We start from the raw sequence: 26,009 nt of genomic DNA on the forward strand, positions 1-26,009 counted from the left end.
CTAACCGGCCCCAGTCCCGCCTGGCGTCCGAGCAGAGCACCGCGCCAGCGGGTAGCTCACGCCAGGGTTAAAGATGGCGCCCCCGGCACAAATAGGGCGGTGGGGGCCTGCGCATGCAGTCCGTCCTCTCTAGTGTCCGGCTGGAAACAGGGGGCAGGAGGCGTTGGCGTGCGGCGCTTCACGCACCGCCCCCATCTGTGCCCTTGGTAGCGACAGCGGCCGCCGCGGCAATGGCAGCCTGGCCTGTCGTGCCCCTCCTCATCAATCTTGGCGGGTCGCTGCTGGGTTTCGTGGCCACGCTCACGTTGATCCCAGCCTTTAATGACCACTTCCTCGCCGCGCGGCTCTTCGGCGAAGACCTGAACAAGGCTTCGCGGCGGCTCATGTGAGTAACACTACACCACAGGACAGGGACAGGGGGTGTGGGACCGGGCAGGCTGACTCCCTGCCTTACCTTCCTTTCAGCCCCGAAGCACAGGGCGTGATCAGCGGGGCCGTCTTCCTGATCATCCTCTTCTGCTTCATCCCTATGCCCTTCCTGAGGTGCTTCGTGGAGGAGCAGTGTGCAGCCTTCCCTCACGACGAGGTGAGGCTTGTCCAGTGCTGGGAGCACAGGCACGGGCAGGCGGTGGCCGCTGGTTAATGAGTGTCCTCCTGTTCTCTGTCCTGCAGTTCGTGGAGCTCATTGGTTCACTCCTCGCCATTTGCTGCATGATTTTCCTGGGCTTTGCAGATGATGTTCTGAACCTGCGCTGGCGCCACAAGATCCTTCTCCCTACCATGGCCTCCCTCCCACTGCTCATGGTTTACTTCACCAACTTTGGGAACACTACCATTGTGGTGCCTAAGCCCTTCAGGGTGCTGCTGGGTATGCACCTGGACCTGGGTAAGTTTCCAGTCACCAGAAGCCATTGTCCAAGTGGCATTCTATTGGTGGAAGGGGTCACCTGATGACCTGTGCTGCAGAGGAAACACACAAAGGATTTGCTAAAGGAACAGATGAGCCAGTAGAGTTCCGCCCACTCAGTATTAGGCTGAAAGCGTGCACAGACAGGCACCAATCGTTTTTTTCAGGATTCTGGCAATACATTTGAGTGTACTGCCAGGTACTCCCGACAGCATAGTGACCAGGCAGAAAGAGAGATACAGTCTGCCACCATGTCACAACAGTTTGCTGCACTTAACGTGCTGTACAGAGGCATGTACATGTGACAGTTGAGTCACAGGAGAGGCAGTGATTTATTAGTAAGCTAGTGATATCAAGACTTTGCAAGTTCAGTATGTAATGGATTGCTGTACAAAACAGGAAGAAAGAGCTTTTCAGAACTGGATCAGGGCGTTTCACCTATGACTACTAAAGTACTTGGCTTGCTCTGATCTGCAGGGATCCTCTACTATGTGTACATGGGCCTGCTAGCAGTGTTCTGCACGAATGCCATCAACATTCTTGCTGGGATTAATGGAATTGAAGCAGGGCAATCTCTGGTGATAGCTGCTTCCATTATGATATTCAACATCGTAGAGTTAAATGGTAAGGATGATAACAATACATATACTTGTGGGTTAAAAAGGCAAAGAGAGAGAGAGAATCTTAGATTTCAATATCTGGTATTACTAAAAATCAACCAGGCCTGTATTATCACAAATGCTTTTTTTTTTTTTTTTTTTTTTTAATTTTATCTAGGGGACTATAGAGAAGATCACGTTTTTTCTCTCTACTTCATGATTCCCTTTTTCTTTACCACGCTGGGGCTGTTTTACCACAACTGGTAAGAGGACCAACATTCAGAATTTCTTCTGAAACCTCCTTTCCTTTTCAAACAAAGAAAAACACTTACCGACGTGCAGGCAGAACCATAGAGCATAAACAGGCTTCTTGCCAGAACCAAGAACACAAATCATCCATGCGCAGGTATCTTTTCTTTTTGTTAGAAAAGTTCTGGTCACACCGGGTCGCCAAAACACACAGAATACACTTGCTTAATTGTCTCACCAGCTGTTTTTCTCTACCAAATTCTCAGCAAGTCAGGTTGTGAGCCTCGGTTGCCCAATTCTTCACATAAATATCTGCAGCTGTTGTTTTTAACTGTGTAGATCTGCTGCAGTTCCCTCTTGACCTCTAACCTGGCAAGTGGGAACATACTCAGTGGTTATAGAGTCATTTTCACAGCAACGGTGATTGTGATGGACATTTGCTTTTCTGTCCTGTGGATTGCAGGTATCCATCTCGAGTGTTTGTTGGGGACACTTTCTGCTACTTTGCCGGCATGACCTTTGCTGTGGTGGGGATCTTGGGGCACTTCAGCAAAACAATGTTGCTTTTTTTCATCCCCCAAGTGCTTAACTTCATCTACTCAATGCCTCAACTCCTTCAGGTCATTCCTTGTCCCCGTCACCGGCTGCCAAGGTAGCGTATCTGACTGACCCCACAGTGTCTTTTATCTCCAACACCAGCTGGGAAAGGTGGTAGTAGATGCTCTTTTTAAAAGCTATCAAAGAAAGTTTTACAGTTAAAAGTTAGCAGGCTTACTCTGCCAGCTATGGCCAAGTAATATAGTTGAGGTTTCTCAAGTTTTCTGACTGCGCCACCCCAGATACAGAGGAATGTTTTTTTTAAATGTTAGTATATAATTATTCTCAGGTACATGGCTGAGAAACAATGATACAGGACACTTTTAATGCTGTTGGAGTAGGTTCTGCTAAGAATTCAGAGTAGCAGACATTCAGTGGCACTGTGCCACATCAGCAGTTGTCTCTGCAGATGTTGGGTTCTTTTATTTCTAAAAACATACACCCTTATATATATATATACTGGGGTTGTGCTGGGAAGCTATCTTCTCCTGACTCTACCCAATCTGACAGGATAGGTATTAGCAACTGTTGTTTAGATTATTCCTGCCTTTTCCACCAATAGATTTCTTTCTCTACTACTCAGCCAAGGATACAAGTCTGCTGACATAGGGTTCTCTCCATCTCCTTGCTCTACCTGGACTAAAATGTTCATTTTTCTTTCAGGCTCAACCCTAGTACTGGGAAGTTGGAGATGAGCTACTCCAAGTTCAAAACAAAGAGCCTCTCTGCCCTGGGAACAAACATTCTGAAGGTAATACCTGGAAAAACATGCAAAATTCATACATATTTGGAGGTGGTGATCAAATGTGAGAGGAATAGAATGGGAGGGAATAAAGAGCAACTGGATTCACTACTTATTTCCTGGCTCACATCCAGAAGCAAATATTCTGTTTAGTCCATCACCATCCCTCACTGTCGCTCCGTTGTTTTAATAATAATTAATAATCATTATTGTAATTATTATTAATAATAATTACTACTAATAATAATAAATCAATTTTTCAGAATAGCCGCATGTAGCAGTGTTCCGGGACCCTCGCAAGCCCGTCTGATCTTTTTAGTAAGAGACTTCAGGCATGGGACAGCAGAGGGGATCATGAACAAAACCCACTGTAAGCAGCAAATGTCTGGTGAAACAGCATGCGATATTTATTTTCCCAGGCACTCAAGATCTTGCACATAGTAGATGTGAGGAGTGGAACGGATGAAGATGGTGAATACACCGAGTGCAATAATATGACGCTTATTAACTTTGTTATAAAGCTAATTGGACCCACCCACGAGCGAAATCTCACTCTCCTGTTGCTACTCATTCAGGTCAGTCAAATAGTTCCTCCAGTAGAAAGATGTACTCTGCAATAGGAAAAAATCCAAATTGGTCTCGAGAGTTTTCAAGTATAAAGGAGGGAGCAGAATGTCATTCTCTTCACACAAGATACAGTCAAGCCGTGGACCCTGAGGGGAATGGAGTTTTACACAGCTCAAGGGAGAAACAGATTCCTACCCTGTCCCTGCACTCCCGCTCACTAAGAGTTCATAAATTAAAGTCCCCAGGTTAGCTTGAGAAGATTCCCAAGCCACGAATCCTTTGATCATGGAAAATCATTAGGAAAGCAGGGCAGACTTCTGTACAGCCTCTTTGCGTGTTCCTGTTTTTTCCGTCATCTGGAAAAGAGGAATTTGCCAGTCTATAAGCTATTTAACGCTGTCACGTTTTGATTGTCTGTCTGATTTGTACCTAGGTCCTGGGCAGCGTAATTGCATTTTCAATCCGGTACCAACTGGTGCGCTTGTTTTATGATGTCTGACTGCACTGTTTGGAGCAGGGGGAAGAGCTGTACCTGACGGTCCATTTTCTACAGTTGCTGACCAAATGATTCAACCGATCTTACGGTGGCCTTCTGAGAACTTTGTGACACCTGTCAGAATGCAGGCAATTGCTCTGCGTGGGCCATCCTTGAACTGTAACCTTTTTTTGTCTGTGCACAGAAGGCTTTTATCCAATTTTACTGATGGAAAAGATCCGCTGCTAGTTGGACATGGTTGTTACTGGGAGTACCTTGGCCCAAATGTTTACTCACAGCACACAGGGAAAGCAGGAAAGCAGGAAATCTCTATGCATCTAACAAGGATGTTACTCTACCCCAACAGAGAAAACAGAAACTGCTGTCTCTGCGAGACTATACAGCAGAACAAGTAAACCAGAATCCTCTCCTGGCTCCTGCCTTTGGTTCACAGCCATAGAATACCCTATTATAAACCATGCCCAAAACTCAGAGCTCTCTGACAATAAAATAACTTACAGTACCCTCTCCCCTTCAGTGTTTTGCCTCAAGAATACTGACACGCAGTGAAATGAAGCGGCATGATATGTCTCCGTGGCCTTCTACCCTGCTAAGAGGCTGGTATTTTTGTGCAGCAGACTCCCTCCTCTTTCACAGCTACTAGGAATGTTCCCACCAAAGGGCTCTTGTTTCTTTATCATTGGCCTTCCTTCATGGAATAGGATACACCTGGAACAGGCTAGCAGACTAAGGACTGCTTTGTCCTTGTGTAACAGAGGACATCTGTGAAAGCCTTAGACAGAATCAGGACGTCCCCAGGCTGCAATTACCTTTTCCTCAAATACAAGTCATATTTATATAGGGCACCAGAGTTTACCACAGCATTGCTACCTACCCGAGAGAAAAAAAATATTTACCAGCCATCAGAATACCGGATTAATGTGGAGATCAACAGGACTGAAAAGCAAACTAACGTAACAGTCGAGGCAGGGGTGCTGTGACAGGTAACAGTAGAGGTTGCAGAGTCTGGTACCTTAATAGATGCAAGGGTGGTGCACCACCATGCACACAAGTCCAGCCAGTAGCATGGCTGTGAAGGTATTCCTGATAGGCAAAAATAGACATACCTAGCAACACTCGTCAATACAGAAAGTACATCCCCCTCTAAATGTGTAATAAGTGGCCAGATCCTCTTCCTTCTCTTCAGCCAGTCAGTTTGGAAGTGTGGTAGTAGAATGTATTTATATAAACATACAAAATCACTCTTATTAACGACCAACCCCATCAGTAACTGACCTTAAAAACACAGTCTGTCCAGCAACTAACTGCTGGGTTTCCAGGTACTGGGGCATATGAACACCAGAGGTACACAGTACTACTCGCTCTTATTTAAAACTGCTCACCTAGCAAAAGAAATCCATCTTTCTCAGCCATCCACACCACTTCCTCCAGTAACCTGGCTTAGACCTACCTTCCAGTAAGCAGCATACTTAGTCCAGTCTCCTATATCTGGTCCTCGGTACCTGGCTCCAAAGCCCGTTATCCTGCTTAGTGTGGCTCGGGTGCTAGTGACGACGCACACTGGCATCCGCTCCGCTCCCCCCCCCCCTCCTCCTCCTCTCTCCCTGAGACAGCGGGCCCGAACCCCCTCAGCCCTGTACGAATTTGGCGCCCTACCTTCCTATTGGTTGGTTTCCGTAGCCAATCTGTTCGGGACAAGCGCCGTGGCATCGCACAGGAGACCAATCAGGCAACAGTTTCTTCCGTCAGACACACCAATAGCGAGACGCGGCGGCGCTGTCCAATGAGCGGAGCCTTACGTGATAGAAGGTTATAAAAGGGCTGGGTGCGGGACCACTCTATTCACTTCGCCGCAGCGCTCTGGGGTTGTGGGGGTATAGCTTACGGTCCAGCGAGTCGCCATGTCTGGCCGTGGCAAAAGCGGCGGTAAGGCCCGAGCAAAGGCCAAGTCTCGCTCGTCCCGGGCTGGATTGCAGTTCCCCGTCGGGCGTGTTCACCGGCTGCTGCGGCGCGGGCACTACGCGGAGCGGGTGGGGGCCGGCGCTCCGGTGTACCTGGCCGCCGTGCTGGAGTACCTAACGGCCGAGATCCTAGAGCTGGCGGGCAACGCGGCGCGGGACAACAAGAAGACGCGGATCATCCCCCGTCACCTGCAGCTGGCGGTGCGTAACGACGAGGAGCTCAACAAACTGCTGGGCGGCGTTACCATCGCGCAGGGCGGTGTGCTGCCCAATATCCAGGCCGTACTGCTGCCCAAAAAGACCGGCGGCGGCGGGGGCCCTACCAAACCCGGCAAGAAGGGCAGCGGGCAGCAGTCGCAGGAGTACTAGGGCGCCCGGGCCCCGACCCTCCCCGGCGCCACACAAAGGCCCTTTTCAGGGCCACCCCCATTTCTCACCGGGAGAGCTGCGATCCGCGGGGGGGGGAGGGAGCGCGTTTGTCCCGCCGCCGTGGCGGGGGAAGTGCCGGGCCTCGCCTGCCCTATCGCACAGCAGAGGGGGGCGGGCCGGGCCCGCAGCGCCGGCATCCGCCGTGGCTGGCAGTGGGGCGGCACCGGCCCGCCCGAGTGCAGTCGGAAAAAGCTGTAAACGGAAGAGCTGCTACGTAAAGACTTGCACTTACACTGGGTGCTTAAAATATTACTGTATTTACGGTCTGTTACATTAAGTGGGAGTTGCATAGAGAATAAACAACACTTCATTTCCAAAATGGGACCCCGGTGAGGTGCCGTTTGAACGTTTCTACAAGGCACTGTAATGTATAATCCCTGCCGAGAGGGTGGTGACCCGGTCTTCAGTTCAAGGAGCCACAGTAAAGGGGCTGTTACAGAGAAAGATACAGTACCACGAATTCAGGTTGCCTCTTCAGCTCCGTGTGGACTGGTTAGGGCAGATAAATTATTATTACCCTTCCAGACAAATTCATAGGGGAAACCAGACTGGCTGTCCACTTCCCAATTTATTACAGGCCAATCGACAAATGTGCATCCGGTAACTGCAAACTTACTGAATTCCTTACCTTAAATGAATCCTAAGAACAGGACAGCCATGCTACTTTACCAAGAGGAACCCAGTATTTGGAACCTAATTGCATCTTTCTCTTCAGCGTTCTACATGAACAGGCCCAAATAATGCACCAATGGCTACTGAAAGTACTTTTGTACTACCAGCACAGTACAGCACTTCAGTACTGTCACTGCTGAGTCTCTGATAATCTGTAATGAGTGCCTTGTTCCTAAATGGAACAGAACACCTACTGAATTTTTTTTTTTTTAAGCTTCCTAGCTACAGAAATTGTTGGACAAACTTCACAGAGACACTTTGCAATTTAGTGAGATACAGAGCGTGATGAAAACCCCGAACAGCATAAGCCACCCAAGGTAGTTACCTTAGTATTTCAAGTTTTGGTGCCCAAACATCAGGTAAGACTGGTGTGAATGTTCGAATAAATCTCTTCCTCCAAAGGAGGTTGATAGTTTAGTAGCTACAAATACTTGCTAGACTTGTAGCAATGGTGTCAACAACACTACAGGGTTAGCGGGCATCATTGAGCTGCCTTGCCACGCTAAGGATATGCTTAGCTCCCTTGCTCTGAAGTAAACTAGCTAGCTCCACACCAAGGCTCTCTGCAGCTTCCTGGGCCTTGCTGGGGACATTCTTGGCTGTGATGCCAACATGCTGCACATCATCATTTGGTCCGTCTTCACTCTGTGAATAGAAACACCCCAATGTAAGGCAGCAGGAAGGAGCAGACAATAGGTTAAGCCATATGCAAAACTGGGTAAAATATGGGGTCTGTGGAGTCTTGAAAACGGTGCACTGCTTTACTTGACACGGAACCAGACCAAAAGTAATGGACAGATTTCAAGAAGTCTCAGTTTATCGTTAAGGTTTGGATTTGAACAGGCTGTGGTTCACGTACCTGTTGGGGGTAATTAACACTGGTCTGCATGGTCTCCTTCAGGCTATCAGATCCATCCAAACTGTAGACTGCGCCTGTCAAATACAACTGGAAAATACAGAGAAAGGATCAATACTGAGTTAAACAGAAAGCCAACTAACCCCTTTTTTTTAAAAAAAAAAAAAATGTAACATACAAAGCGAAGTCTGGAGGGGAAGGCTTTTGCAGTGCAGAACGATCGGCATCACAATACAACTATGAGAAAAGTAATCCCTGTTAGGGAAGATGTGGCTTCCCAAGGAAATGGCTGGACTCTTTTCTAGCTTTCAACCTCCTTATTCACACTGTTGCATAAAACCAGTAATTCACTGGGGTCAGAACAAAGACTTTCAGATCTTGAGGCAATGCTGCCTTTAAAGAAAGGGGAAGGGGTATAAGCCATTTTCTAGTAGACTGAGCTTCAGGAGCCAGATCAAGTCTCATATTTCTGCCTTGCACGCAAACCTGGAAGGCATTAGTCAGGAGCTTACCTGCTATAGCAGTTTGCCTATAAAGATATCTGCTGGAGGTACCTTCAGGGAAGGACCAGGGAACACGCACACATCAGAATAGTTTCCAAAAATAATCACAGATAAGTACAAAGTACTCCTCACCTGTCCATCTTTCAGCACGCTGTTGACGGCGACAGGGACGCTACATCCACCCTCCTAAAACAGAAAGCAGCCGACTGAGGCTCCTACCCAACACATTCAAAGCAGAGGCCCCTCTGAAAAGTTGAGGCTGCACACAATCCCACTTAGAGCTCTTCAGGCCCTTCTTAATTCAAAAGTCATCTCTACTTTGCAGCTTTAGGAAAGAGTAGCAAGTTTCCCATACTACGATGTCAGGTCAATTAGCAGAGCGGTATTTACCGCTGCAGGCAGAAAAGCAGGGGTATCACACCTACCAAATGCTTCATAAAGGCCCTCTCAGCAATGCAGCATAACACAGTGTCCGCATCATGCAGGGCAGATACCATATTGAGTATCTCTTGGTCTTTGGCACGAACTTCCACTGCTAAGGCACCCTGTAAGAAAGAGAAAAAAGAAACACGCAACACAGTAATTACAATGGTCCTCCTGCATCTGTCTGCACTCAGCATTGGTTGTGAAGCAGAACTCTGAGGCTTGGATGCATTCTACTATGGGAGTGATGCATAGATGTTTACAGAAATGGGTTACAAAACACTCCACTGGTTGCAGAGACATCCTGTAGCAGCTGCTGTGTAGATAGAATTTAAGCCAGGAAATAGTTCAAGATTATGCTGTCACCTCAAACCAGTCTAGGACCTGCCTCAGTTAAGACTGCATAGATAGAAACACACAGCGCAATGTCCCTCAGTGACGAGAAGGCTGGATAAATCCAAACTTCCCAAACTTTTCTCAAGATAACATGCTGAACTAAGTAACAATGACAAAACAAATCTTTCCTGAAGTGGAAACTGAGGGGGGGGGGAGAAGAACTACACAGTATTTGACAAAAGTATGATCAAAGTTGCTATGTCAGACTGAATTTGCAGATTCACCACTTGCAATTGCTAATGCATAGCCAGCTCGAGTTTAGTGAGTGTTCCAGCATGGGCTGGAACAGTTTGCCTGCCTAGAAACAAGAGTGCTACAAATATGCTCCAAGGGGGATCTTACAATTAGGACACCGTGTAAGGGAGGAAAGCGCATCAAAGATAACACAGTGGATCTGCACAATTATCCTGGTACAGCACAGCACTGACCCTGCCCTATACCTGCTTCATTGCCCCAGCACAGTTATGCCATGCGTTCCCTTTACCAATTACTGGTTTTCCATGGATGACAGAAATCAGCCCCCACCACATACAGCAGTGGACCTGACTGCCATTCTTCCCACAAGCCGTGCCTGAAACAGCGTTAAGTGACAACAAAGGAGATCAATGAAGCAGTTCTTTGGCAACCAACACATGAAAAGTACTCGGCACAATTAACTACTCTGACATATCGTGCTGCTGCCAGCTTCAAATACACAGAGCAGTTTACAACACAGATGTTGTAATGTACCTGTCCAACAGCATAAAGACAATCTTCAGGGCTTAAGAGCTGGAAAAAAACAAAATCTGAGTTAGCTCAAGTTACGTTGTTCAGCGTATAAGATGCAAAAGCCAAATCCTACGCACATCTCTATCGATTTTGTGTCTAACCAAAGAAATACCATGTCTCCCTCCACCTGCCTCAGTGTTTTCACCCCTAAAATGAGATAATGCATTTTCCCTCTGCAACATGTCATGAATTAGCTAATCAGAAAAATCCTAGTCACACACAGTCCTGCACTGCTAGACATAAGTAACGTGAAATGCTGGGAGACTACCAGATTTCAAACTGTTACTGAACCCTGGAAAACAGAGTGGTATGAAGTTCTGTATGAAGAAAATAAAATAATCTGAACAACAACAACAAAAAATCCTTCCTGAAGCATATCAAATCACAAGCTAACATGGCAATGGATTCAGCAGACTGGATGCTCATCTTTAAAAGAAGAAGCTCAAGGTCTGAAAGGCAAGCACTAATGGTTTGTCAGAACCCAGTATTTTCTGCTTTACCGCTCCTCACCTGGCCAATGCGGTTATCCCAGCCCATTCTCTTCAGCCCAGCAGCAGCCAGGATTATGGCACTGAAGTCTTCCTTCTCATCTAGTTTCTTCAGGCGCGTATTTAAATTTCCTCTCTGTAGAAGTGGTTAAGCAAGCACAGAAACAGCAGTCTAAGAGTCCTATAACCGCTTAACATTCCCTTGTACGTGTTTGTGGAATGCACAGAATCCAACAACCTCCAAATGAGACTAAGTCAGAGTACCATCCTGAAAGAAGTGTTACGTATGGACAATTGTTTCTTAAACAGAATTTTGCCAAGCATCACAGAGTATTCATTCAAGCTGATTTGGTTCTAGATTTCACAGTAAGTTGTATTGTCCTGCTTGCAGCTTTACCCACCTCCAACATTTTGCCCAGAAAGGATACAATATCTCTGAATTCTAACTGAGGGAACTTCTTTTTCAGTTGGGCTGCTCTCCGAAGTGAACTGGTTCCAATCACACTGTGGGGAAAATAAAACCAATGAAATCCAGAATACTCCCATGCTTACCTCCAGCCAGGGATATGTCAGAACTCCAAAGGAAAAAAATGACAACTTTTTTTCTTTAAATTAAAATGAAGATCCAAGAACCTGCCAATGATTTGTATTCTCCTCAGAAGAAATAAAACCACGCTCAGAAGAAATCAAGTGAGTAGACTTCATCAATGATAGAAAGGCAGTAGAAGAAGCAGCTTTGGAAACAGCAGGGTGTATAACTAGAAACCACAGAAAAGTGCCAGTCTGGGCAGCGAGCATTTTCATTCTACACGAGTGCTCTGCATTTTTCTTGGCATCCTGGAACCTACAAGAGGCATGATTTTCCCACTATCCAAAAGTGTGAGTTTATGCCACAGCTAGTTTGTCTCTTCTACTTTAAGGTAAAAAAAAAATAAAAAAAATCTAATACTTTAATCAGAGTAATTTTACTCATAAGTCTCAAAGCAAAGACTCTAATACCCTCTAACAAAAAGGGAGGGAACACGAGCCAGGTAATTCAAAATGGAAAAAAACACTTTCTCTCAGCAGAAAGTGGTGCCAAAAAGAAACCAGAACTGGCTAAATGAGAACAAAAGCACAGTTCAGGCCCATTTAAGCTACACTACTGCACCTGCCAGCCTACCTGCATGGTAAGCATTACCCTGAACTAAGCACACTGCAAAGGAGCAGGAATTTACTCTGTAGACTGTGATGAGAAAGGGTCTAACTTGAGAAAACACTGCAGCTCAAAGGTGGCTCAAGAGATCCAATCTCACTCAGTGTAGAACACCCTGATGAGACAGGGTGACCTGATGAGGTCAGTGTAAAGTCTAGGGAAAATTAATGGAAGGCCCTGTAAAGCCCCTATAGGATAAAGTAAGAAGCTCACTGACCTTCTTACTGCAGCTGAGAAATATCAACCAACCCTTCCCTTTCACTTTTACACGAGTCTTCCCCTTCCTCTCCCCACTCACCTCTTTTCAGGAAGTAGGCTCAGTGTTTTCCCACAGTTTTTGGGATGAAAGACAACAGCATCAAGAGGGTTTTCCCTTCTGCAAAAAAAACACAACTGCAGAATGGCTGACACATCATCTAACACAAGGCTGCTATGCTTAATAGTTCTGCTGCTGGAACCCAGAGTAATTGACCCTGGTTCCAAAATACCCCTTCATCATTGTACAACCAAGAACTACGAGCAAACTTGCTGGCTACTGAATACCAGGACAGCTCTAGAGCTTCCAGTGTTTCAGAAATTAACCAAAGGGTGGACAAACTATGAACATGTAAAAGGATCTAAGATGCCTCTGCCTTCCTACCACTGCCAACACTGTAAAATGGAAGTCCCTTGGAGAATCAAACTTCATATCTACACTTACTTGCAGACGGCACCAATGGTAAAGCCAGGAGGAAGAGAAGTTGGTAGGTCCTTCAAGGAGTGAACCACGAGATCAACTCTTAAAAATGAGAGGACAGTAATCATTGGACAGATGTTCGAGTTCATGTGGCACCTACCAGAGACAATGCCTTCCTCCCAGCAGCAGCACAAGAGGTGTAACAACAATCAGGCTAAATAAAGGGAAGACGCTGGAAATGTTCACACAGATACATTGAAACGATATGCTATCTACATGTTGGCTGACAATATGCTTCACACTGAAAATAACAGCTAGTCAAAATAAACATTACTTGCTTCGTTGCAAGGGCAACAAACACTATTGTAAATGCTCGAGATTCCAGTATTTTTTCACAGACTTTACTCAAAAATGTGCTATCACATCTCTGTGTGTCAGAGAAACGGAATACTATATTTGTTTTAAAACCTACTTTAACCATCAATGCAGCCCTCCTCAGGATAATGAAAAATATTGAAAAAGGAAAAAAAAAGGATGTTTAAAAAAAAAAAAAAATGCTCTAATACCTCTGTGCTCCAGCAGAAGTCTGAACTCAGTTTTTCTGTGGAGAGAAGTTACCCAGAGAATGGCAGAATTTGTGCATGCCCAATTGTCGTGCATACTTAGCATGCAAATATGTTAAAAAATATTACCATGGTAACACTAAATCTTTTATGCAATATGCTAATACCGTCAGATTAGACTACACACTCTATGGTGCTCATAAAGCACACAAATTACAGGACAAAACTGGGACAGAACAAGCAACACAACAAGAAGACAATGAATTATCTTAGCCAGAGGTACCAAGAAAGAAGGAAAGCAGATCACATACACAGCAAGCCAAAGCTGTCCAAAGAGTACCACAAACACCAGAGCAGGAAAAGAATGAACTCTTACTCATTTTTTTCAAGTGCATTTTCCAGCTCTTTGGTGAAGAGGCTCTTCTCCCCAATCTATACATAAACAGAGGAACAAGAATCACAAAAGAGAAACCTGCAAATATGATTACTTCTTGTATAGAAAAGTGTATAGAAACTTGTATAGAACCTTTACCTTGGAAAGTGCTGTATCCAAAATCTTGTCTCCAGTCGTTGCCATGGCAACTGCTCAGAGAGAGCACATAGGTAAAACATGAGACTGATCAGAACACATAGGCCTAGGCTGGCAATACCTATGTAATCCACAAGCCAGCCATACAGCACCATGTGCTACTGCACAAGCACAGACCCAAGATAATTATCTGTGAGAGGCAATTCACTTCTAGAGATACATTATGATCAAAACAATGAAACTGAGACTTCCTTCGCTGTCCTCAAAAACACAGCAAGGAGAAAGAGGGCAGGTTTTGGGAAGAGTCAGCCCACAGGAAATTGCCAGTCTCTCCTTGGAGTGTCAGTGAACAAGTATTCAGCAGCTCTCTTCAGTACAAGGCTAGGCTGCCATTACTTCTGTACTGTTGAACACCTCAAGCCCTAAACAGGCTAATGTCCTTCATGCACACTGAGGTGCAACTAGAGCAACACTAGGATCTCAAACAGAGGAACATAACCCTGTCTGCACAGCACACTCAGAGCTTTAATCAGAAGCTTATGAATTCCATTCTTCTCCCCTAGAAGAAAGCAGCCACAGCTGCTCAGCAGCACAACCTAACTGCATTCAGGTGGCACTCTCGGATAAGCAGAGTCAAATCCTTCTCCTTGTGATAGCCCTCTACGTGCACCTCTGGCACACAAAGATTAGCTACTGGTTCCTCCTGCTGTCTGCTCCAGGGCTGCATCCAAAAAAACTTACCAATCTCAAAGCTGAGGTCAGGGTATAGTTCACGGAGCATTTCAACTATGCTGTCGGTCTGAACTCGTGCCAGCTGCAACAAAGCAGAAAGCAAAGCCCTATACAAAAAGGACATCACCCAGACTATTGAGAGAGAACTTCAGTAAACAGGCTTGTGTGAACTCTACATTCTCTAAATCTCTACAATTTCTAAATTAGAAATAAGTAGCCTCAAATAAAATCACTCATAGGTACGAAGTCCTTGAACCATGTGAGCTCATGTCATGAGCCCAGCACATCACCAAAGAATTTATTTTATCGACAGAGTGTCAGAATAACATCTCCCCACGTCCAGGGTCACTGTGATCCAGACACTGACAAGACAAAGCAAAGAACTTATCAAGTTATAAAGAGCAACTAGAGACCATGTGTCAGTATTTGCATGCTGGGGAGAAGCCAGTCAGGTTTCACTGAGACGCAGGAAAATCTGATTTACTGCCAAATGTGAGTTACTTATTCTCTATAAGATCAGAGTTCTATATAGACATTCTACCGACAATAAAAAAAGGAGCTTAGGTCTATGTGCACAGCAAGCAATGGATCTTAAAGTAGTCAAGTGCAGGAAGTACACTCCCTCGCATATGAACAGCAGAGACAAATAAAACCAGAATTGCACTAAGAGATGATCACCCCACACGATCAAGCAGCAGCAGACTCAAGCAACTGCTGGTGGGTTTCAGCTTTTCTGCTCCTGATAAAACGTGTAGCCTGGGGCAATTTGTTCTCAAGACTGGAGCTTCACTACGTATAAACCGAGTATAAGTAGCTACTTACTTCTGTAAAGGGCCACAAGAGCCCCAGATTAGAAAACGCAGTAGTAAGCACACAGGGCTGTTCCTTGCCCTGATGTGTATATGTAAAAACTTGGCGACAGTTCAGAATTCTTCCTAGAACGTGCCACCAGCATGAACAACGGTATCTACAAACAAAGCCACGAATAACATTTATCTCCCCTTGCGAGTCTGCTCCTCCCTGCTGCAAGCAACTAGAAAGAGATATCCCTGTATCTCTGGACACTTCCCGTCCCTGAGCGGGCTGAAACCACAAGTCTTTGAGGTCTTTTTGTTCGTTTTTTCTCTCCCGCCTCCTGAGAATTACTACATAACTCTAAGTTAGTGAGTCCGCGCGACCCCGCTTACTACAGGAGGACTCACCCTCACCCGGTGAGAAGTCTCGACCGGGCGGGCGCTGTTTAGAACTGACCGTCGCCTGGCTCCCGAGGAAGCGTCTTCAAAAAACTTGTTCCTGAAGCCCCAAAAAGGAACCGGCCGCGGAGGACTCGGCCCTCCCTCGCCGCCAGCGGCGGAGCCCGCCCACATCCCCCCACCCCGCGGACAATCCCCAGTTCGGCGACGTTACTCCAGGCCTCCCCCGCGCCCCCACTCCCTACCTGGCTCCGGCGGGTGCCCACGCGGACCGCTCTGCCCCCCACGCCGTTCTCGCCCTGCGGCAACAACCGGGTCAGCGCCCGCCCCACAGCTGCCGCCCCTCCGCCGCCGGGTGACACCCCGCGCGCGGCCCGCTGCTCCCTCCCCAGCCCTCCCCCGGCGGACCCCAACTCACGGCAGGCGCACCCGGCTCAGCCATTACTCCGCCCGCCCTCAGAGCCTCTCACTGCCCCGGAGCACCTCCCACCGAACGTCACATCCGATTGCCCGCGTGACCGGCGCCCAGCTCCAGCCCCAGTCACCCAGCATTCGCGGCACTGCCCGGCTCGTTCGGTTTATTGGGGTCCGAGGGACAGAGCAGCGCGAGAGGGGACAGCCTATCGCCCGCATGGAGAGACCCGAAGAAACCCCGGGAACCCCATACACCCCCGGGGGCGCAGTGACGCGGACTGGGTCAGGTGCTGCGCTTGGTGTGGATGAGCAGCTCCCGCTGCAAGCCAGCCTCAATGGTGGTCGCCGCCTTTCCCGCTGGCAAGTCCGTGATGAGGGTGAGCTTGTTGAAGACGCCCCGACCAAAGTAGTCAGCCACAACGGAGAAGCCATCACTGGAACACTTGAGCTGCCGGGCACAAAGCAGCAACGTCAGCAAAAGCCTCCAGAGCCTTTTGCCCCTGGCCCTGTTCTGCTCACACCCTTCCCCACCCCGTGCATACAAGACTCTTGATTAGACACCCTGGCTATGCTCATAGCTCAACCCAAGTGCCACGTGAGAAGCTTCCTCTGCTAATATTTTCTGCCACTGCCATTCCCAGTTCTTGTTTCAATCTTACATTTGAGCCATGCACTGAACAGGTAATGCACAATTCGCCAAAGCAGGAAAGTGCCTCTGCTACTCAGTTTCCACATGTGGTAACATGTTCCCATTCTCAACTTCACCACTTAATTCTTGGGAAACACAATGCAAGATGCAACATTTCTGGTGTACCCCAACTGCACCACCTCATCTGCATTCCAACTTACATGACTGTTTTTCCTTTCTCCTTACCTTGTTATATACAACTTGTTAACCAGTCGCTACCCTGACCAATAGATCTCCATCTGTTTTAGGGTCGGGTGAGAGCAGTTTCTTTCATCTTCAGAGAGCATCAAGGACTCCCTAATGCCCTGTACTCAATGCAGTTAACCTAGTTCCTAATGCCTCATTATTCAGAGTCAACCACGTTTACAAGATACTTTTAGCCTTACCGTCCGTTACTGGCCACTGGGGATCTGTAATGAATCTAAGCCTTATTTATTTAAACTTGGTAAACTAGGCAACACTAGCCTACCTGATGCTGAAACTGATCATGCAGATCTCTCTTCTGATCCTGGGCTCGGATCATGTCCATTACTTTGCGGTTTTCTGGCATGCAAGTAGGACATTCAGAATCATTCTCAGAGTAGCTTTCAAAGCAATGCTGATGGAAGGAATGGCCACATAAGAAGTGGACTGAGGGCAGCTCCAGGGCACTGGTGCAAATGCTGCACTTGGTCTTCTGAAAGATCTTGGGACTGAGACAATAAGAGAAGGCAAAAGGGCAAGAAAGACAAAGTATACCTTTTCTTAATAAAAGAAGACAACAGTTATTTTCTCCTTAAGACAAGACACCACACAGTCCCACACCTTGATTTTAGATCTTCTATTTCCTGGCGGATCCTTGTTGTTTCTTCACGGTATTTTTGAATTCTCTGCTCATCCTGCTCTATTTGACGGCTCTGCTTCTGCAGCTTGTTGACAAGATAATCCTTAATCACAGACAGTGTGGCTGTGGAGTTATGAGCTAGTGTCTGCACAACTGTAAAGGAGACATTAGTTTAAACACAAATAATAAAAACCCTACAGCTACACTAATCCTACCTGGATGGACTGCTGTAAAAGCCCAAGTTACAGGCAGGCAGGCAGCATTCTTAATTGGAGAGCTCATCTATAGATTTGATTTCCATTTGACCTCTTCCAGAAATGGGTGACTGGAAGCATGTTTGGATAGCTGAGTTCAAAAGGGGCACAGGAAGAATCTAGTGGAAGGGATTCCATTTCAACTTCTCCACACTGGCAGCTTCCACAACAACTTCCATTTCCCCACACTGAACAGAAATCATGTATAGCTATCTCTACAACTGATCCCACAGATCTTTTTTCCCTCATCAGGGAGCTGTGACTGGCACTGCTTTTCCCTACAGAGATTATTACTTCAAATGGTGGGCTCAAAGTAGGTTGATATTTCTCTCGTATTTCTAATCTACAGAGCAACCTATGAACTAGTTTGGGTTTCATTTTTTGGAGGAGCTTCATTTCATTATTACCAAGCAGCGGAGGCATAAGATTCTTGTTCTCAATGTGTTTCAGCACCGCAGCAATATACTCTTTGCAGTCCTCCTCTTTTCGGGCAAAATAGCCGAGAGCCTGTTCCCAGAGACATGCTTCTTGGTCTCCATACAACTCACACACCTCGATCACCTTCTTGTACTGCTCATTCTGCATGTGATAGTGCATGATCTGTTGGAAACTACGGGAGAGAGACTCATCAGCTGAAACAATCTCCCCTTTGGAGTTGACACAGAGACCTCAGGTTCTTTCCCAGCCATGCAGTCCCCAGACATTCAGAGAAGCCAAGACAGGTCTATTGTTCACTCGATGTAAGTGCCCTGCTCTAGCAGCAAGATCTTTTCATCTGTGCAGTTCCTGTCTTGAGATACTAAAGAGGCAGGGAAACTTATGGCTCAGAAAACCCTTGGGGATCAGGGGGTGGGGGTACAAAATTCTAAGGAAAAGTGCAACACTCACAGTTTGCCCTGCTCATAGAGGTAGAGGACACCATCCTTGAAATTGTGCATCTGACACAAGACCAAGGCCTTATCAAACACTGTTTTGAACCTTCCACTCTTCAGAAGGGTAAGGGTTTCAATGTGCAGCTTCTCCTTGATCTACAGACAAGGGGGAGAGGTTGGGGAGAGCAGCACAGAGAGAGAACATTCTGTACCAAGACCTGACAGTTTGCAGCTCTTTCAAAAGTGGAAGACAGTTTTGCCATTTTCCCTTTTCAGCAAACAGATGATTTCTTTTGCCCAACACAGCCAGCATCCTCAGCGACCCAGGCAAGCAAATACAGCTACTTTTGTGGGAGAGGCATCAGAGGTTGTATAGTGTGAAATCTATTTTTAAATTTAAGATTGATCCCAAACAAGCTTTGTGTCACTAAAAGGTGTATTCTCCCAGCTAGCAGGCTGTTTTCCCATTTACGTGCCATTTGTCAAGCATAGCACGTGTACTACCTCATATTATCAGTGCCCATCTGGAGAGGTTATGGGTTGGCAGGAATGCAAACAGGATTCAAAGACACCAAAATCTCCCTCAATACGCAAAGCCGGAGGAGCTCATACCTGCTCATCTTGTTCATGTGCCCAGTTCTGGAGTCGAAGTTCCAGTAAAGTGTCATAGACACCTTGTGGAGAGTCAGCCTGCACCTCAGTCATGTGCTCCAGAAAAGCCTTCAGTTCTCGGGAGTTGTTGGCAAAGACTGGAATGAACTCCTCTGAATTAGCCTGTAACACAGCCACAAAAAGTCAAGCACCTAGATGAGTTGTAGCCAAACTGTCACTTTTTCCCAGCCATGCAGAGTGCTCGTTCAGTCTGTGCCTCAGCAGATAGGGCATGGCACAGGATGCCAACTATGGCAGGAATTGGTTCCGAGCAATAGCTTTAAGCAGTCTCTCTGTCCCTGAGACTACCAGCACACTACAACAGGGTTTTTCATTAATCTAAAACATCAGGCCTGCACCACAGGTACAAGGTATACAGGAGCACTTGGCTTGCTGTGAAGTTACAACTTGAAATCAACAAGTCTGAGTCAACACAAACTGTACCTTTTTTCCTTCCAGCATCCCAGCGCCTTCATTGTCTCCTGCTGGCTGGTAATCAGTGCAAAGGACCTTCAACAATTCTGTGGTCTCATTAGGGACATGGTGCATCAGAGTTTTACCATATCGCTTCATGTTACTCTCTGCCTGATCAAAAGGCAGCTTTCCAATATAGCGCAAAGCCTCTTGGTAGTTCTGTGGAGAAAACAAAAAAAAAAAACCACCCAAACAATAACATTACCACAACGTTGGCCTTTATCCCCCACTTTGAGGCTAGGACAAAAAGCACTGAAGACATTTTACAAGTATGCCTTGAACACTACTTGTTCTGAATTATCACTTAGGTCCCTGTTCCTGCTTGTTTTCTTCCGCGAGGAAGAATGGCTGGGGCTTAGGGGAAAGAGAGCACAGTTTAGATCAACCTCTCACTAACGACCCTCCCTCCTCTTAAAGGGCACTGTAAAAAGCCATGTTTGAAACAGAACAAGTAAGCCTCTCCAGTTTCCACTCCTAGTCTACTTCACAAGCCAAAAGCAGAAATCTAACATACAAGCAGCAGCAGGTTTGATTACTGCTGCCCCTGCAGTTCTGTCAGCACACTAGCCACAGGGAAGAGGTTCATGAAATGGCATTGTCACTAAGGAGGAGGTTACAAAAGTGGTAATTTCCCCAATCAGAACACGGGAGCAATAACATCTCCTCACTTTGATGTCCTCTAGCTGGATTTTGAGGTACCATTCATGATGCGCATGCTTCTCTGCCAGGTACACGGCATGGGAGTAGTAACCTGCTTGACGAAGCACCTTGATTGCTGTTTCCACATCAAAGCGGACCTCGCTCTCGCTTGTCTACAAGAACAGAAGCAGAAAAGCATCCCTCAGTAACATTCCCAGAGTCCACAATGAATGGTCACTTACTTAAGGGGAGGAAAACCAGAACATGGACAACTTAGTACCTCTTGTGCAAGGGAAAGGTCACACGTGCAGAGAGGAAGTAGTCCAACCACCTCTCATTAGCACGCCAGCAAAAGCCAGCATGCTCCAGAGTCTGGCGGCAAGCCAGCTAAACTCAGAACATAACCAAGAGCTTAGAAAAAAAAGGAGCAGAGGCAAAGGTACTACGGGACAAATCCATTCTTCTTTTTCTCAATAGCTCCACAGGAGCTAATTTACAATGTCACTGCTACCCTTTTTTAAGTATTATGATGCTGTAATAACTTTTCATTTCAACTTCCCTCAATACCTTAATGAATTCCTCCAGTTTGGAACTGTCTTTGAGTTTGGTATAGCAATTCAGCAGAAGTGTAGTATGGTCTGCATTGGCCAGGGACTGCAGGTGCAGCGTCTGCAAATAAGCGGTGAGATTGTGGATACGCTGAGCATCCAGGAACTTTCGAATAACGTAAGAGGGTTCCAGCTTCCCTATAGTTCTGGGAGGGAAGAGTCATATTGCAAGACACCATTGCTTAATAAGTCAAAATAAACAGAGAAATTAACAAATAATGGAGAAACCTTAACTTTGGCAGGCATGACCCTGCTTAAGACCACTCCGCTACACATCAGGAGTCACAACTAGTTATAGTGTAAGACCGCCCATCTGCACACACAGTGAAACAACCCTCAACGAGATCCCTTTGTGAAGGCCGCAACTGGGATGACAGCAACAGCACACAAGTTAATCCTCCCTTAGAGAAGGCAGTGAGAAGATGGACTATGCTCTGGCCACAGCTAACTGGGAAGTCCCAGAAAAGGGGGAAAAAGCTTGTTTTCCTTTATTTCAGTTGCAGAACCCAAAGGCAGCTTGAAACCCTCATGCCCACGTGGAGGAGTCTGGTCAGTTATCCTGATACTTAATCAATGTCAACAGTAAAATACATGCCCAATCTCCCTACGCACTGGGACTCCAGTTTCAGTTCTATATGAACATAACCCTTTGTGACATTTTAAGATAACTGAACAAGAAGTTTTAAGTAAGCCACAAAGCAGGCTGCTCCAAATTTAAAAAAAAAAAAAAAAAAAAAAAAGCACTTTTTTTTTTACTTTTTTTTTTTACAGTAAGCCGTTTGAGAATTTTCCAAAAGGAATGCCATACATTGTCAAATCACATAATCCATCTAAACTAGAGTGATCCCTTGTTTATAATGATGTCATCAGGTCCTGCTCCTTCCCAGTGTGCCTTCATTATTATTGTTAAAATACAGTTAAGAAGGAAAACTTTATCCTATGGTGTACAAAGCAATTTTCAAGCAACTTCTCCTGAGACTTTTAATCTTATTGACATGCTTCTCTCTACTGGCAAAATTTTCACCTCAAGTAATGCTTTTTTATTTTAATTGTGTGCCTGGGCTGAAACAGAAATCAAGGTCTCCATAGATCCTATACATACTACACTTTCATGGCTCCCCAGGACCCCAACTTACCGGATATACTGCTGTATGGCTCCATCGTGGTTTCCCTTATTATACAGATGATCACCATACTGCCGGAAAATCTCTGACAAACCATCACTGTCCAAGTGGTGGCTCTTGGCAAGGTTAATGGCCATTTCAAATAAGTTCTTTCTGAAGAGCATCTGTTGATTATACAGTAAGGGCAGTATGAGGGAAATATCACTCCTCAAAACAAGTTCAAATGCACCTGGAAAACAAGTTGTTTTCTCTTTTTGGTGCTGTATACATATATATGTAGAGCCTTTTAAATACCAAACGTCTTCTAACACTAGTCACGTTGAAAAGATACCAGGTCACTTGTTATGTCACTCACTTACCTGAAAGGTTAAGCTTTTCAATGCGCAGAAACAGTACAATCTTGCAGGCACATGGCAGAGACTAAGAAAAAAACAGATTTACATGCCTCAAGTTTGGTTTGTGTATCCTTCTCCTGCAGCACATGAATCTTCCCATCTCTGGTCAGCACATAGAGAGAACCCCACTCCGCTAAGACATCCACTATATCATCGAAGATTGAGCTGTATGCAATGAATTTATTACACAAGTCATAAATATTCAGGACTTGTTTGTCAGAATTCTGTGCCTCATTCCCAGCAAACTCCGACCTGGAAAGCAGAAGGAAGTTTCAGACAACAAATTAACGTTAATTCTTGAAACCCATGTTAAACGGGAATGTCCAGACAGCAAAGCAAACAGGGTTCTTGGCCAATAAAACTAATTAAATTAACTCTTTTGACCCAGAGGGACAACATCATCTATTTCTAGATGAATTCCTTAACTATCAGGCTAAGAAATTCACAGGAGTGGAATAAAATCCCACCCATTCAGCAGGCTTATTATAGCAGAAGTTAATCAATATACAAGTCTGGACAAAGCTTAACAACCTCTGACAAAATTGCAATCAGACTCCAAGAGTGAAGCTTCACAAGGCAGAAAGAGAAAGAGGACAAGCAGGAAACTGCAAGAGTAAAAAGAACTCGCCTGATGAGACCTACTTTGGAGAAGTCTTTCGGTCCTTGGAGACGATGATGAGGTATCCGCGATACCAGTGCACAATCAGCTTGTGTCCCTCGAAGGCAAAGCAGGGGCCACGTTCATCCGGTTGATAAAGGTACACACATTCGTTTCCTGCCACAATGAACTGGAGATCCTGGGAAGGGTCACTGAGAGACGAACAGCGCAGTCCACAACCATGTGTATCCAGCTCCAGGTGAGGATAGTCTTTCACTGACAGCATGTAAGACTACAGAGAAAACACAAGGTTTTGGGGCTCATTCCAAATTAGACTCTGCAAGTCTGTCTTATTTTTTTTCCAACTGAATTCCCACCTGGATGTTTTCTGTGGTCACCACAAACAGATGCGTTGTTTTACCAGACTGTCGAAAAGCTAAGCCAGTAACAGGGTAACTGCCTTCATGTAGGATCTGGGTCTTACTATGCCGATCTCTAGTGATGTCTCCTTTTGTAAGTACAACACTCCCATCTGCAAAACCTGGTGAAGAGGACAGACTAAACCGTGACTTACATGGCACACCTGAAATCCTGTCCCGTGTGAAGCAGGGCAGCTCCACTCACTGGCAACTTATCATAGAATCATAGAATTGGCTGGGTTGGAAGGGACCTCAGAGATCATCAAGTCCAACCCTTGACCCACCGCTGCGGTTGCTAGACTACGGCACTAAGTGCCACATCCAGTCTCTTTTTAAATATCTCCAGGGACGGAGAGTCGACCACTTCACTGGGCAGCCCATTCCAATGCTTGATCACCCTCTCTGTAAAGAAATTCTTTCTAATATCTAACCTAAACTTCCCCTGGCACAACTTAAGACCATGCCCTCTTGTCTTGTTGAAAGTCATCTGGGAAAAGAGACCAACCCCCACTTGGCTACAACCTCCTTTCAGGTAGTTATTAATTAATTGGATTACCACGGGCTCTTGTATCAAGGAAGTACACACCAAACAGCCCCCAATTACTCCTTTTACAGTACAGAGGATATCACTGTTCAGCAATGTTCAACTTGGTTTACACACACCAGTTTCACTTGTGTGTTACTTTTGTTTGTCTGTATTGTGTTGTACAAACAGCTTTCGCAGCCATCAGCAGTAACTGAAAGCACTTGTAATCCCACATTACTGCTCTTAGTCTGTCAGAAAATAAGTGAGAACTATTATAAAGGAATGCTTAAATTTAAAAAGGAAAATTGTTTTTATTTTATTTTTAAAAAAGGTTTCCGTGAGGTGGTAGAAATGTTAGTCTTAAGTTCAATCAATACGTAACCTTCCTGACCGTTGGGGAAAGAGGACGTGAACTGAAAGCACATGCTTCCCTCCTAAGTATCAAAGCTATTACTGTAATACAGGCAGACCCAGACTAATTTATGTATTTACCTTCTCAACTTCTCAGACAGAGCGAGATGCACCATCTCTCCGCAGAATAACATAAAAACTGAGCAAGATGTTCTGTCTGTATTGTTGTGTATACAACTATTTAGTAGACACTAATTTTATTTACATTTGAATAAGGGTAGTATTTTTATTAAGGTATTACAGATGACTTTTACTTACCAATAGCCATGAAATTAAGATTCTCATGGACAGTTAGGCAGGATACAACTGTGGGCTTGTTACCTGGTATGGCTGGGAAAATTCGTGTGCACAGAGGATTGCCACCATCTCGTTTTTCCAGGTTCCAAACCTTAACCTACAAATTACGACAATCTGGCATAAGCAAAACAAGGTATCAGTAGGCCAATACCTGGCATCAAACATCACAGTGACCAGAAGAACCAAGCTTCTTGAAGTAAGAAAGATTTGCCAAGGTAATTGCAGTAGTTGGAAGAAATACCTAATACAAAAGTATTCTCCTCTTTTGACCATTTGACTTACCAAGGGGTTAATACCCTCTTCATCCTCGCCAACAGAAACCAAGATGCTGTGCTGCTTCAGCTGATACAGATGTGTTACTCTAAGCTTGTAAGCTTGAAAACTACTGAGCTGAAGGGAGCGAGGCAGAAACCAAATTTGACCCTCCATATGTAGAGCGCAGTTAAGGGAACACAAACACAAAGGGAAAACAAACCAAACCAAACCCCAACATCTCCAATCATACCAGCAACCGTAATCCATGCGCCGCTGACCTATGGTAGGACTACAGCAAACACATTCCTCAACCCAACCAACCAGTGGCGTTTTTCTTTAACAGCAAAGGACCGCCCACAGCAGCAAGCTGCCGGCCTTCAGGGCTGGAGCACGCTGCAGTCCCCTGGACTGCATTCCCCTGTGAATGCGCTACACAGCGCCAGGGACTCGGCTTGGCCACAGCTCCGACCCGCCCCACCCCGGCCCCCAGTCCCACCGAGCCACGCACAGGCCCCATAAGCCGGCCCCGCCGCACGCAGGATATCTCCAAAAACCAGGCTTCCCCGGCCCGAGTCGCAGACTGTGATGCCTGGGGGAAGCGCGAAGGGCTTTCCCCCGGCCCCATCCGTCCCCAGCGGCTCCTTTACCATCTCCCTGTCGAAGAAGACGAACCGGCGCCACTGCAAGTAAGCGGCCATTTTAGAGACGGTCCGCACTGCTCATGTGACCGCCTTCCCCTCCCCTCTAATACTGCGCGTGCATGGAAAATTAGGCTGCTGGGCGTGCATCCTTTTTCGCTTCTGCGCATGCGATGTTTTGTTTTTTTATTGGTTTTGGTTTAGTTTTGGTTGTTTTTTCTTTTATAAGCTCAGAAGGGCAGCACAGGGAGCTTACGGAACCTGTGGCAGGGTCAGCGGGACAAAGCGCTTTCCCAGCAGGACCAAGAGGACGTGGAAAAAGAAAAGCTGAAAACATGGGGATTATAGTAAACTAATTTTATAGCAGAGACAAAGCTGCAGA

The 26,009-nt window shown here is 46.0% G+C and overlaps 4 protein-coding genes across 11 annotated transcripts; 2 read left to right on the plus strand and 2 right to left on the minus strand.

Moving 5' to 3' along the window:
* The first annotated feature begins 113 nt into the window (after positions 1–113).
* On the plus strand, positions 114–4,659 carry DPAGT1 (dolichyl-phosphate N-acetylglucosaminephosphotransferase 1). 3 transcript variants are annotated; one of them, XM_071768917.1, is made up of 9 exons: positions 114–385; positions 466–586; positions 673–886; positions 1,385–1,531; positions 1,685–1,769; positions 2,219–2,407; positions 3,016–3,103; positions 3,514–3,669; positions 4,095–4,659. In XM_071768917.1, exons 1-9 carry the CDS (start codon positions 114–116, stop codon positions 4,158–4,160), a joined length of 1,338 nt encoding a protein of 445 aa, XP_071625018.1. In that variant the 3' UTR covers positions 4,161–4,659. The 3 variants fall into 3 exon arrangements, with proteins under 3 accessions (XP_071625018.1, XP_071625019.1, XP_071625020.1); XM_071768918.1 differs by lacking the exon at positions 3,514–3,669; XM_071768919.1 differs by lacking the exon at positions 2,219–2,407.
* A 1,399-nt stretch (positions 4,660–6,058) lies between these two features.
* On the plus strand, positions 6,059–6,856 carry H2AX (H2A.X variant histone). Its single transcript, XM_071768926.1, has one exon. The coding sequence runs from the start codon at positions 6,059–6,061 to the stop codon at positions 6,485–6,487; it is 429 nt and encodes a 142-aa protein (XP_071625027.1). The 3' UTR covers positions 6,488–6,856.
* On the minus strand, positions 6,786–16,138 carry HMBS (hydroxymethylbilane synthase). 5 transcript variants are annotated; one of them, XM_071768920.1, is made up of 14 exons: positions 15,960–16,138; positions 15,787–15,840; positions 14,358–14,430; positions 13,620–13,669; positions 13,464–13,519; positions 12,549–12,626; positions 12,147–12,224; positions 11,082–11,157; positions 10,676–10,789; positions 10,127–10,165; positions 9,004–9,123; positions 8,711–8,764; positions 8,079–8,165; positions 6,786–7,864 (listed from the first exon to the last, which is right to left on the minus strand). In XM_071768920.1, exons 1-14 carry the CDS (start codon positions 15,981–15,983, stop codon positions 7,691–7,693), a joined length of 1,077 nt encoding a protein of 358 aa, XP_071625021.1. In that variant the 5' UTR covers positions 15,984–16,138; the 3' UTR covers positions 6,786–7,690. The 5 variants fall into 5 exon arrangements, with proteins under 5 accessions (XP_071625021.1, XP_071625022.1, XP_071625023.1 ...); XM_071768921.1 differs by having other exon boundaries at positions 15,971–16,036; XM_071768922.1 differs by having other exon boundaries at positions 15,950–16,029.
* VPS11 (VPS11 core subunit of CORVET and HOPS complexes) lies at positions 16,103–25,743 on the minus strand. Of its 2 annotated transcripts, none has more exons than XM_071768906.1 (16): positions 25,534–25,743; positions 25,017–25,165; positions 24,696–24,831; positions 23,459–23,622; positions 23,126–23,373; positions 22,534–22,735; positions 22,101–22,252; positions 20,924–21,110; positions 20,386–20,529; positions 19,688–19,876; positions 19,205–19,366; positions 18,609–18,748; positions 18,128–18,330; positions 17,448–17,619; positions 17,113–17,335; positions 16,103–16,403 (listed from the first exon to the last, which is right to left on the minus strand). In XM_071768906.1, exons 1-16 carry the CDS (start codon positions 25,685–25,687, stop codon positions 16,239–16,241), a joined length of 2,790 nt encoding a protein of 929 aa, XP_071625007.1. In that variant the 5' UTR covers positions 25,688–25,743; the 3' UTR covers positions 16,103–16,238. The 2 variants fall into 2 exon arrangements, with proteins under 2 accessions (XP_071625007.1, XP_071625006.1); XM_071768905.1 differs by having other exon boundaries at positions 25,017–25,161; positions 25,530–25,742.
* Positions 25,744–26,009: the final 266 nt, after the last annotated feature.

The sequence above is a fragment of the Heliangelus exortis genome, chromosome 26 (genome assembly GCF_036169615.1).
Source record: "Heliangelus exortis chromosome 26, bHelExo1.hap1, whole genome shotgun sequence".
Taxonomy (NCBI): domain Eukaryota; kingdom Metazoa; phylum Chordata; class Aves; order Apodiformes; family Trochilidae; genus Heliangelus; species Heliangelus exortis.